The 13,704-nt window shown below is 41.4% G+C and overlaps 1 protein-coding gene across 2 annotated transcripts in view; it reads right to left on the reverse strand.

Annotated features, from left to right (window-relative positions):
* Positions 1-10,863: 10,863 nt before the first annotated feature.
* Positions 10,864-13,704, reverse strand: part of tbrg4 (transforming growth factor beta regulator 4) — a 57,489-nt gene continuing 54,648 nt past the window's right edge. For both annotated transcript variants that reach the window (XM_060900198.1, XM_060900197.1), the window contains one exon: positions 10,864-11,476. In XM_060900198.1, the coding sequence (XP_060756181.1) occupies positions 11,449-11,476 (28 nt within the window). In that variant the 3' untranslated portion in view covers positions 10,864-11,448. The remainder of the gene's footprint in view (positions 11,477-13,704) is intronic.

Genomic DNA, 13,704 nt, shown 5'->3' on the forward strand with positions numbered 1-13,704 from the left:
TAGAAGTTATATGCACCCTAGGTACCCCTACCTTCATGCCAGAAAGAATCAAAATCAGTGAAGAATTGAGTGAGAAGAAGCGATTTTTGTGAAATGTGGACGATGCCGGATGGACGGCGGACAACACATGATGGCACAAACTGATCGCCTGTCAGCCGGATGCGCTAATAATCCAGTAGATGGTAACAGGAAACCATTACTGTAATTCTTCCCTAGAAACTTTGATGGCTGGAAGAAAAGCCATCAGAGAAGCTACGTCACTGCAGTGATAGGCCAAATAAAGAGAGAGAGAAGTTGTGAGCTACAAAATTCTAATTTGAGACATTTTTAGTTTCTGGTGTGAAAGTCTATTATACAAAATTTAGCTGTATAATACAGTATTATTGGAACCTGAGGATACATTTATTCAGAATGACACCAATTTAAAAAAGCATTGCTTCCTTCAAGAATGGCAAAATTAAAATCCATAAACCGCCTCTCAGAAACATGCCAGAAGGTCTACACCAAATTGTCCCTTGGCGTGAATGAGTGTGTGAGTGCATGGTGCCATGCAATGGACTGATGTCCTATCCAGGGTATATTCCTGCCTCAGTGTTCCTGAGAAAGGCTCTGGCTTCATTGTGACCCTGACCAGGATAAAATGATTACTGAAAATGAATGAATGAATGAATGAATAATTAGAATTTGTGATTAAATTAATCTCATCTCATTCTCATCTCATTATCTCTAGCCGCTTTATCCTTCTACAGGGTCGCAGGCAAGCTGGAGCCTATCCCAGCTGACTACGGGCGAAAGGCGGGGCACACCCTGGACAAGTCGCCAGGTCATCACAGGGCTGACACATAGACACAGACAACCATTCACACTCACACCTACGGTCAATTTAGAGTCACCAGTTAACCTAACCTGCATGTCTTTGGACTGTGGGGGAAACCGGAGCACCCGGAGGAAACCCACGCGGACACGGGGAGAACATGCAAACTCCACACAGAAAGGCCCTCGCCGGCCCCGGGGCTCGAACCCAGGACCTTCTTGCTGTGAGGCGACAGCGCTAACCACTACACCACCGTGCCGCCCTGATTAAATTAATATAATTTAAAAAAAGATCCGAAGTCGTAAAATCTGAATCTGAATATTTGGAAACACAATCATGTACACAATGTGGCTTCAAATTGTAATTACACATATTCATATGGAAAACAGAGGTACATGTTTTATTCAAAACATTTAAAAAAAATAGTTTAGTCCTCTCTGATCATGGCAAAAGCAATACAGGCTAATGATGTGTTTTGCTTTTTGTTTGGGTTGCCATGGCATATAAATACTCCTTAATGGATTTAAGTAATCCATCCTTTTGTCCCACTTCTCCACTTGTGTGTGTCTGATGTAAGGACTCTCATTAAATGGCTGTGCTAAGCAGATTTCAAATGAACCCTGGAGAGAAAGAAAGACAGGATGGGTGAGGATGGTGAAGAGATCCTTTAAAACATATGAAGGGTCTGATGATGATGATGATGATGATGTGGCATAGATAAACTCGGTCACCTCTTTCACAGCCTTGCAAGAAAATGGCTGCACAGAGGAGAGAGAGCTTTTCTGTCAAGCTCTTTGAAGGTCGCTAGTCTTTGTAAAGGCAGAAGAACATAAATTAAACATGTAAACACAAATAAACCAAATGCAAAACATCTACAATATCAATTATTTATGAGCTCATCCGTCCAGTGGGCAATGAGCTTATGCCATCATGTGTTGTCTGGCATCTGTCTGGCGTCATCCACATTTCACGAGAATCGCTTCTTGTCTCTCAGTTCTTCACCGATTTTTATTCTTTTTGGCAGGAAGGTAGGTCTGCCTGGGTGCATATATCTTCTACCCAAATTTGCATACTTGCAATTAATAATGAAGATATGGAGTAATTAAGCCCTAATGAGCAGTTTCCACACAAATCACTTCTTCTCCCTCAATTCTTCACCAATTTTGATTCTTTCTGGCATGAAGGTAGGGCTACCTAAGGTGCATATAACTTCCATCCAGATTTGCTTAATTACAATTATTAATGAAGTTATGGACTAATTAAGCCTTAATGAGCTGTTCAACAAAAATCACTTCTTCTCAGTCAATTCCTCGCCATTTTGGATCCTTTCTGGCAAATAGGTAGGTATTCCTAGGGTGGATATAGCTTGTATATACTGTAGCTTGCAACATTTATTGTGCAAGGTGGCCCACTTTAGATAATTCCTTTTCAGTCCCATTCTTTTTTTTTTTTGATAGTGACTCCTTATATATATAAGGGAAAGACTTGGAATAAATTCACATCAAGAAATTAGAAAAAAAGGTTAAATCAGATGAAATTTTTAAATAGTCAGTGAAATATAGCACTTTCCATTAAATGATCTCTATCATGTCATCACTATTGAAACACCCTCCAAAAATGGCTCTATTACAAAATACAACTTCTAAATAATCTATTTTATTAATGGGATCAGATACTATGCTGAAATGTTATTGTATCTAAATAGTAAGTGTTGCTGCGTTGAAGACACCTGATCAAAAGGTGCAGGCTATCTGCTGGTACCTTTTCACGTGACGTCACAACAAACGCGGCCGCCATTTTGGACATGTACTACCAGTAGTTTACCACAGCCAACATTGAGGAACGGCAGCAAAGAAAGTGTTTATTTTCAGCAAGACTTCCATCATGCCACTATATTGTTGTGCACCTGGATGTAGTAACCATCAACAAACAAGGCAAGGGTTTATCATTTTATCGGATCCCGGTAGATGCTGACCGACGGAGAAGATGGATAGCGGCATACCAACGCTTGTGTAGTGACCACTTTGTTGGAGGTAAGACGAATAAAATTAGCCAGAAAAGGCATTACATTGCTGTTAACATTCCATTCTAGTTTACTGTAATTATGATCTGGCAGCTATTTACACCGGATCCAGTGTAAATAGCTGCCAGAGCCAACGTCCGAGGTTCCGGAGCGCGCTAGCTCGTGGCCGGCCGGAGCGCGCTCCGGCAAGCTCGGACGTTAGCTCCGGCAGCTATTTACACTGGATCCGGTGTAAATAGCTGTCAGATCATAATTACAGTAAACTAGTAAATACAGTTTTCTGCATCTCGCTCCTTTTTCTTTTATGTTTGTCGCCTTCCTTGCATTCAAACCGATTCGAGCCGAAGTCCACTACATGTCCAAAATGGCGGTCTTGTTTACGAAGGTCACGTGACTGAAAAGGGTATAGTGAAGGCTACATCAGGGGGCAGAGCCTTTTCTTACAAAGCCCCACAGTTATGGAACAGCCTTCCAAGTAATGTTCGGGAATCAGACACAGACTCAGTGTTTAAGTCTAGGCTGAAAACATATCTGTTTAGTCAAGCCTTGTGTTAATGGTGTTTATGAGGTAAAGGAGTAGATCTGGAGGGTCCTTAGACATAGAGTGTTTTGGTAAACTGGGATGTATGGATGCTGTCAGTCCCCACTCGCTTGCTCACTCGAGTTTGTTGACGGTGTAGTGGCTGCTGCTTTATGTCCTGGGGCTCCCTCACGCCTGTGTTACCTTCTGGCTCTCTCCTTGTAGTTATGCTGTCATAGTTAGTTTTGCCAGAGTCCCTGCTTGCACTCAGCGCAAAATGTATACTGTTCCTACTCATCAGGTGATGTTGGGCATACCTAACAACCTGTGTTTTCTCTCTCTCTTTCTCCCCTTCCCCCCCACTCTGTCTGTCCTTCTGAGTTACATGTCAATTCTGAGATCTAGATGCTAACCTCTTCTGCTCCTCGGACCTGCCTGATCCATCCTGGTGCCCTGTGTCTGGTTGGAGTCTCATCGCATCACTCCTGTGGAGGGCGGCCCCATGTGGACAGTTGGGGGTCACGCCTGGAGGACGCTCTGGACTCTTGCATTGGTGCTTTTGTGACTGGGGACTGCAGTTGACTTGCTGACTTTGGGACTACGGTTGTTGTGAACGGTTTTGCGCTCGGGTTTCCGTCGGTGGGGGCTTTATAGCATCAACGAAGCTGACTTTATGTTAGGACTGTTAATGTTATAGTCATGTTGTCTGTTGTTGCCCGGATGGGGATGGGTTCCCTTTTGAGTCTGGTTCCTCTCGAGGTTTCTTCCTCATGTCGTCTGAGAAGGTTTTTCCTTGCCACCGTCGCCACAGGCTTGCTCGTTGGGGATAGATTAGGGATAAAATTAGCTCATGTTTTAAGTCGTTCAAATTCTGTAAAGCTGCTTTGCGACAATGTTTATTGTTAAAAGCGCTATACAAATAAACTTGACTTGACTTTGTAAAACTTGAAAACACTGCATTTTTTTTTGTCTTTTAACATCAAGAGAAAAATGAAAGGCCAGTAACCTGTTTCATGGATGTTCCACAGCAATAAACCTAATAATATATAAACAGATAAAAAGTACATCATCATTCATTAATAAATTATTACAAATTCCTGTGCCTTAAGAGGAATAACACACTTCAAGGCATGCTCTTATTGGAAAATAATCATCACACCACACTGGCATTGATTAGTTTCCCATAACAGCATGCTTAGTCATATTTTATTCCTTACTGATCACACCAAGCCTGGACACAGAACATAACCAATGCTTCTGTAAAGCTGCTTTGTGACAATGTCTATTGTTAGAAGTGCTATATAAATAAAGTTCAATTGAATTGATGCATTATTGGGTGGAATTGGTTGAAATCTTCAATTGCTTTAAATCTTACCTATCCAAGAGATCCAAGAAGCTGAATTCAAAGCACATATACAAGACCAGTCAAAAGTTTGGGCACACCTAATCATTCATAGGTTTTTCTGGATTTTGACTATTTTCTACATGGTAGAACAATACTGAAGATATCACAACTATGAAATAACATACATGGAATTGCACATACTGGCAACTTTATTAGGAACACCCATACAGCTGCTATTTTTATACAGTTATCTAATTAGCCAATCCGTTGACAGCAGCACAATGCATAACATCATGCAGATACAAATCAAGAGCTTCAGTTAATGTTCACTTCAAACATCTTACTTACTTAGACTTAGATCCTCCCGTGTCTAGTGACACATTGGGCAGCAAGCCTTCTCCACTCAGGGCGGTTTTGGGCTAGGGTTTCCACTTCCCTCAGGCTAACCCCCAGTTGGTCGAGGTCCCTTTGTAACATATGTCTCCAGGTTAGTTTTGGTCTTCCCTGCTTCCCTTTTCCTTTGTTGGGTTGCCAGTGCAGCGCTGTTTTTGCATGTCTCTCCACCGGCATTCTAAGGACATGTCCTGTGTACTTCATTCTCCTCTCTGTGATGGTGGTGCTAAGGGGTTTTGTCCCGCTCCTTTGATACACTTCCTCATTTGTAATTCTATCTCTGTATGTTATGTTGTGTATCTTTCGGAGGCATCGTTGTTGGAATGCATCAAGCTTTCTTTTCATTTTTGCTGTGATTTTCCATATCTCACTGGCATAGAGAGCAATGGGAAGTACTACTGATTGGAGTAGCTTTACCTTGAGTTTCCTGGATAGTGTCCTGCTGTCCCAAACTGTGTTCATTCTTCTAAAGACTGACGCTGCCTTGCCAATACGGGAATTGATGTCTGTGTCTGAATCTCCCTCAGCGGTAATTACATTGCCCAGATATGTGAACCGAGTAACGTTCTCTGTTGGTTCACCATTAATGTGCAGCTGTATGTTTGTGGGCTGTTCTCCAACCTGCATTGCTTTGGTTTTGCTGCAGCTAATTCTCAGGCCGGGCGGCACGGTGGTGTAGTGGTTAGCGCTGTCGCCTCACAGCAAGAAGGTCCGGGTTCGAGCCCCATGGCCGGCGAGGGCCTTTCTGTGCGGAGTTTGCATGTTCTCCCCGTGTCCGTGTGGGTTTCCTCCGGGTGCTCCGGTTTCCCCCACAGTCCAAAGACATGCAGGTTAGGTTAACTGGTGACTCTAAATTGACCGTAGGTGTGAATGTGAGTGAGAATGGTTGTCTGTGTCTATGTGTCAGCCCTGTGATGACCTGGCAACTTGTCCAGGGTGTACCCCGCCTTTCGCCCGTAGTCAGCTGGGATAGGCTCCAGCTTGCCTGCAACCCTGTAGAACAGGATAAAGCGGCTACAGATAATGAGATGAGATAAGATGAATTCTCAGGCCTACTTTCGCTGAATTTGTCTTAGTGCTTGTAGTCACCTCTTGGAGAATCAGATGCGACTCAGCTGCTAAAGCAATGTCATCTGCAAAGTCCAGATCTGTGAGGCGTCTGCCCTCTTTCCATACTAAACCAAAGTTAGGGTTATCCATGGCTTTGCGCATTACGTAGTCTATAGTGGTGATGAACAACAGAGGGGACAGGACACATCCTTGTCTTACTCCCTTGACTATATCAAAGCTGTCAGTATAGCCTGAGTCAACCTTCACGCAACAACTTGAACCCTCATACAAGTTTCAGAAAACATTTGTGAACTTTTCAGGTATGCCATATGTTCTGAGTATTCCCCATATTGATTCTCTGTGTACACTATCAAATGCTTTTGTAAAGTCAATGAAGTTTATGGATACTGGTTTCTGGAACTCAAGGCTTTGTTCAATAATGTTGCGTAAGATAAATATTTGGTCACTACAGGACCTGTTGGGTCGGAATCCAGCCTGTTCCTCCCTAAGTTTTCTGTCTATTGCACTTCTCAGTCTGTTTAGCAATACAGTACAGAACACTTTGCCTGGTATTGAGAGCAATGTAATACCTCTCCAATTTTCACAATCCCTAAGATGACCCTTTTTGGGTACTTTCACTATTGCACCTTTTCTCCAGTCTAGAGGCGTTGTTTCCTTTTCCCAACACATATTGCACAGTCTTGTTAAGTTCTTTACAGTCATATCTCCTCCGTTTTTCAGGAGTTCGGCAGGGATTTGATCTAATCCTGCAGCTTTATGGTTTTTTAGGCTTTTTATTGCACTGATGACCTCTGTTTCTCTGATGTTTCCACAGTCTACATCTTGATCTGTTGTAAAGACTTCTGGAAAGGTGAATACTTCCTGTGGTTCGGGTTGGTTTAGTGTCTCTCTAAAGTGTTCTACCCAACGTGCATTTTGTTCTTCTTCTGACAAGAGAGTTTTTCCATTTTTGTCTTTAATGGGGACTCCGGAGTTATTGCCAGCTCCGCTTAACTCACGGGCTATTCTGTAGTGTTCTTGTGTCATTTTTATCAGCTGCCCTATGTGCTTCTGTGCATTTGTTCTCTAGCCAAGCTTTTCTGTCTTTCTTACAGTGTTTTTTTACCTTCTTATCTGCTTTTCTGTATTCTTCTGATGCTTGTATATGTTTTGACCGTGACTTTGCACTTCCCCTCTTTTGTTTAATTTCCTTTCTGGTATCTGTTAGTTTCCACGTGTCAGGTTGTATTCAGCTTTCCTTCTTCGTTCCTCTCTTGCGACCAATAACTGTCTCTGCAGCTTGTAAAGTCGTTGCTTTAAAGTTTCCCCACTGTGTTTCAATGTCCTCTGTCTCTTCTAATACTTGGAAACGGTTTTGTACTTCAATTACGTACTTCTGACATGTCTCCATGTTGTTCAGTTTTTCTGTATCAAATGGTTTTATCACTATTTGTTTCTTAGTTCTCTTGAGTTTCAGTTTCACAATTGCCTTAGCCAGGTAGTGGTCCGAGCCAACATCAGCTCCTCTGTAACTACGCACATCCTGGATTGCACTGTGCCATCTCTTGTTAATGCAAATGTAATCAATCTCATTTGTGGTTTTACCATCCGGGGAGCGCCATGTTTTCTTGTGTATGTTTTTATGTTGGAAGGTGTTTCCCACACACAAGCCATTTACACTACAGAAGGACAGGAATCTTTCTCCATTTTCAGTTGTCTGTTTTGCTGACCCATATGGACCTATGATACTTTCTAGGCCTGCCCTTTGGCCATCAATTTGTGCATTAAAGTCCCCCATAAGGATCTTGGCATCGTAACTTGCATACATGTCAACCTATACGGAATGTCCGTATTTTATACGGATTTGATTCAATAAACATAGTATACGGGCGTACAAATAAAGTTATACGGATTCTTTAAAAAAACTTCAATATTTATTTAGAGCTATAATCAATTCCCATGATGATAAAAGAGCGCATAACATTTACAAACGTACTGTACACCACAGAAAGCACAAACAGCCAGTAAAGAGTCTTATGAAATCGCGCGTTATCTTGTGGTAGCGAAACTTCGTTCCACTTCTGATCATGCGCACACCGCATTGCGAGAATCCCGCCAACCGGGAAGTAACATTTTGTTTGAAAAGCGTATTTCCACCTGAGCGACTTTCAGTAGCGACTGAAAAGATTCTGAATGGGCACTCCGGCAAGATCAACACAGACACTTGCTGTGACATGCAGCCTCATGAGGTATTGGTGCGGACTGCTAAAAAAGCTGTCATGGAGTACAATTCAGAACATTAGAGTGACACTTTGTGTTTTTGTCAAACATTGGAGCTTTGTATTCATTCTGAAGGTTTATTGTTATTAATATTGAATAAAAAGTAACTGGGATATATCATTGTTAATTATCATTCAAATTTTAGGTAAATTATTTTAATTTGCATCTTATAAGGATTTTATAAGGGAAATACGGATTTTGGAGGTTGGTTATACAGGTTTGATTGACCAAAGGTTGACATGTATGAACTTGGGACATCGTTCAATACATCTTGCAACTTCAAACATCAGAATGGGAAAAATTGTGATCTCAAAGTGTGACTTTCTTTCACTGTGGCACTGTGGGTGTTGGTTTGAGCCAGATGGACTGGTTTGAGTATTTCAGAAACTGCTGATCTCCTGGGGTTTTCACACACAACAGTCTCTAGAGTTTACACAGAATGGTGTGAAAAACAAAAAACATTGAGAGTGACAGTCCTGTGGGTGGAAACGTCTTGTTGATAATAAAGGTCAGAGGAAAATGGCCAGATTGGTTTGAGCTGCCAGGAAGGAAAAAGTAACTCGTATAATCATGCTTTACAACCACGGTGAGCAGAAAAGCATGTCAGCATGCAACAGCAGCACTGCAAAAAATTGAAAACTGAATTTGAGGAGAAAATGACTTAATACTAGTGAAATTATCTTGCTGCATGGACAGATAATTTTACTTGACAAGACATCCTGGAATACGTTAGTTGCAATCTAGAACTAGGTTTAATAATCTCAGAATTGGTCTCTTGTATTCTTCTAATAGGAAATGCTAGATTGCTTCAACTATTTTCAAGATATTTTCACTTGCTAAGATATTTTTTTGCAGTGAGAAGACCACATTGGGTTCCACTCCTAAAGGTTTCATATTTTAGATTTTTCAGTATAGCCACCTGTATGTGCAAAAACAAAAAGCAATGATAATGTGGGAAGAACATAGGAAAATAAAATCAAATAAACTCGACTATCTGCTTATACATCTTTACCTTGATGACGCTTTGCACACTATTGGCATTAACCTAACCAGCTTCATGAGGCAGTCACCTGGAATACTTTTCAATTAACACATGTGCCTTGTCAAAAGTTGATTAGTGAACTAGTTTCTTGTAAAGAGTAAAGAAAACCAACAGTCCATCATTCAGACATCAAGTGTCTTTTAATTAATAAAAATAGCCTCAATGAGGCTGTAGCTCATACTGGCCAAGAGACCCATAAAATCGTTAATATGACAGGTGGCGCCACCATCTTGACAACTGTTATCCACACCCACCTGAGGAACATTGTATGCGAGTTTAATTGAAATCCAATCAATCCTGTAATGAGGAGTCGTGAGTTTTGTAAATTGTGGACGGATGATGACGATAGACGACGCATGATTGCATAAACTCATCTAGCCTGGCCTGTGGCCAGATGAGCTAAAAAACAATTAATTAGAAGGTGTGTCCAAACTTTTGAGTGGTATTGTATGAGATGTTGGCAGCACAGTGGTGTAGTGGTTAGCACTGCTGCCTCACAGCAAGAAGGTCCTGGGTCCGAGCCCAGCAGCCAGTGAGGGCCTTTCTGTGTGGAGTTTGCATGTTCTCCCCGTGTCTCTGTGGGTTTCCTCCAGGTGCTCCGGTTTCCCCCACAGTCCAAAGACATGCAGGTTAGGCTAATTGGTGGCTCTACATTGACCGTAGGTGTGAATGTGAGTGCGAATGGTTGTTTGTCTCCATGTCAGCCCTGTGATGACCTGGCGACTTGTCCAGGATGTACCCCGCCTTTCACCTGTAGTCAGCTGGGATAGGCTCCAGCTTGCCTGCGACCCTGTAGAACAGGATAAGCGGCTACAGATAATGGATGTCGGAGATGTTACTTTACACCAATTAGCCAAGACCTCTGAAGGTGTTCTGTGGTATCTGGACCCAAGATGTTAGCAGTAGATCCTTTAAGTCCTGTAATAATAATAAATTTTATTTGTAACGCACATATCTCAAATCGCTGTATATTGCAAGGTCTTGTTTGTCCAGCACATCCCTGTAATTTGAATCTAATTAATTTATGCTTAGTAAAATTGTGAATATGTATTCTGTACACTAATTCATCAATCACATATACCCAATACAATAATTTAAATAACACTTTATTCTGTCCATATGCTGTACTCCACAACGACAACTGAATCATACATTTCATGTGTAAAAAGGATGTTTTTAAATGTTTCAAACTCTTAGATCTGAGCACACCCCTTTCACTTTCAGGCAGCCACAAGGACCGTCTCCTTGGCAACAAGGAAAGCCCCATCGTGTTGTCTAGGCAACCACATCACAACTGGAAAGTAGGAGTTTGTTATTAGTGGAAGGAGAGTTCTCCAAGGAGACATCCTTTTGAATTGTGAGAGGGCTTGCAGAACTGATTGTCTTGTCTGTCTGGTTATTTTAAGCAGTATAAAATCTGTTTATTCGAATGTGATGCTTGAAGCTGAATTATACATTCACACAATAAAACAAAATGGTACACAAGTAAAAGAGACAACCAGAATTAAATTTATATCATGACCAGATAAGTTGTATACACCCGAAATACAGATTGGTTTCAATTACAGCTTCATATCAAGCATATTTTCACATAGCAGTATACAGAGCGCTGACGTACTACCCAAGGCTAATCATACCTTGGAAGCCTTGAGACTTTACATAATAAATTATCTGATGGCATTATAATGGTAATTTAGTGATGAGTAAGTACAGTCGTGTGTTCAGCGTTCTATCACTTCTGCATGAAAATCCTGACGATCCATGTAAAAGAATGTTTGTTACTGGTGAATAAAAATAATGTCGTTTTCTGACTGTCTCTGGTTGGATCTTGGTTGAACCCGTGCACAAATTTATTTGCCCTGCTGTTTATTCTGCTTTGGTCTGTGGATGTGCTGCAGTCCAGAAGCTCACTTGGCCATGTCCTCAGCTACAGCCTTCCCAATCTTATCCTTCAGATAGGACACTCGCTGCCAATCCGTCTTCAACTCCAGCCAGTCGAAGTATGGAACCTGAAGAGACAAACAATAGGAAGAGGTCAGGTGTGTGTGTGGCCTGGGAAATGCTTCACATGGTCAAATTTTGACATTTGCTTTATGGTTATACAGGGTTCTAACTAGACCAAAATATCAGCGTAGTGGCACCAGTCATAACAGCTGGGGATTCGGGGGCCGCCTTAGGCCCCTGAAAGCTCACGGGTTCTACATGCTAGTCCATTTCCTGGCACCTGCAGGCCTCCCTGAAAGTCACTATTTTTGGGTAATATGAATAAAAAAAAAAACAACAACTTTTTTTTGCCAAAAATTGCTGTGACTGTTTTTGATTGAAGACTTATCATTAATATTCATCTATATATTCGTGACATGTTTATGGAATAAGAATAAAACTACTAGTTGATGTTCACCAAGTGTCAGCTTTCAGCTTCAGCCATTCAATTACAACACATGACTATTCAGATCTAACTCCTATCATACCTTCCCCTACTGACCATTACTCCGACGGTTTCAATGCACACAGTGTTGCATCATAAAAATAATAATAATAAAAATTGCCAGGGACTGGCACATATTAAGTGCATGGTGCGCAAGTGCCTATTAACCCGGATGGCACTTTACCGCGAACACAGCATAAGGAAGGAGGTAAACTGGATGAGAATGATCAGTTACCATCTCCACATGGAACTACTCAGGCAGCTCTGCACTGGGTGCTCACGTGGACGCGGAGTAGAGTATATCCAAATGTGGAACATTCGCATGGCGGCGTGCTGCTGCAGCAGCGTGGGGATAAGAAGAGAAAATTGAACAAAAGACCGCATTTTCAAGATCGACACGTCTTATTAGTGTAGCGGCAACTTTTACAGGCGTATCGGCAAAATTGTGGGCGTAGCAGGAAGGAAACATTGCGAATCGCCCTGATACGCTGAAAAGGCCTAGTTAGAACCCTGATTAGGCCATTATTAAAAAATGTTCTGTTTCCGGTCCACCGGCCGGGTGAGTGCCGTTTGTGCGGTTGAAATTTTTTTTTTAACGCCGTTTTTTCGACATTTTTTTTTCGGGTTCGTAAATCTAAAATCGAACTTGACATTTCCACATTCCCAGGGCTTTCCACTAAGGCTCATACTAGCCAGCCATGACAAATAAGTAGCCAGCCAGGGGGGGGGGGGGGGAGTAAACACAAAATAAACTCCTGTGCACGCAGTTCCCAGGATTAAATGTATTTTCCACAGACCATTTATTTATTCACTTTACTCAAATACAAAGTAAAATGGCAGTAAATCTTCTTTCTTTTCTTGCGTATTGCATCATGAGGCGTTCCTGGCTTGTAAATCTCTTATTTTCGGTGCATGACACATTCACGCAGCTGAGCATGCTATGAATTAACAACGACAACGGTCTGCAGTGGGGCTACACAAACACTCAGCGAACATTTCTCCATTTGTGTATGAAAATACACTCCAACGACTCAGTTTGGTTTCATTTACAACCAACGGTGTCTTTTGATGCCAGCACGTAATTGAACGAGAGAAGACTGGTTTACCGGAGACAAAATAAGCGTTCTCTCTGCTTCTGTTCCCTCCGACACACTACTGCCTCCGCCAAGTGCGCACGCAATCTGAACTGAATCAGCTCTGCGCATGCGCCATGCGGCACAAAAAAAAATGGCAGCCACCATGAAGGAAGGAGATCCGGAGTTTTCAAACATTTGCTTAAGTGTGAAATCGCAAAATGGTATTCTGGCGAACAACAAAATAGTAAAGATTCAGAAAAACAAATCATTCAGTGATCATTTTAATAGTGTAATTTCATCCGAACTAGGCCTAACGGTCGATTTAGAACTACAAAAAGTCCGTGTGTCGGACATTTTAAGTACCTTTGTAAAAGTTTTGCAAATGTTGCAGTCAGCATTTAAAATGCTAACTTAAAGTTTTTGTACAAGTTTCAGTTGATTAAACTGTCATTTTATTAAATGTGCCTGCTTTTGTAATAAAAAAGTACTGAAAGAAAAAGCAAACACAGCATTGCGATTTCTTATCTATCTATCTATCTATCTATCTATCTATCTATCTATCTATCTATCTATCTATATAAATAAAAATAAATAAAATCCCTCCCTCCCGACTGAAAATTATTTTGCTCACCCGGTGGACAGGAAACGGATTTTTATTTTAAGGATGGCCTTATATATAAAATTTGAAAATCTACAAATCTTTCTGAATCAAAATACGTTTCTATTTTGCACA

Source organism: Neoarius graeffei, chromosome 19 (genome assembly GCF_027579695.1).
Source record: "Neoarius graeffei isolate fNeoGra1 chromosome 19, fNeoGra1.pri, whole genome shotgun sequence".
Lineage (NCBI taxonomy): Eukaryota > Metazoa > Chordata > Actinopteri > Siluriformes > Ariidae > Neoarius > Neoarius graeffei.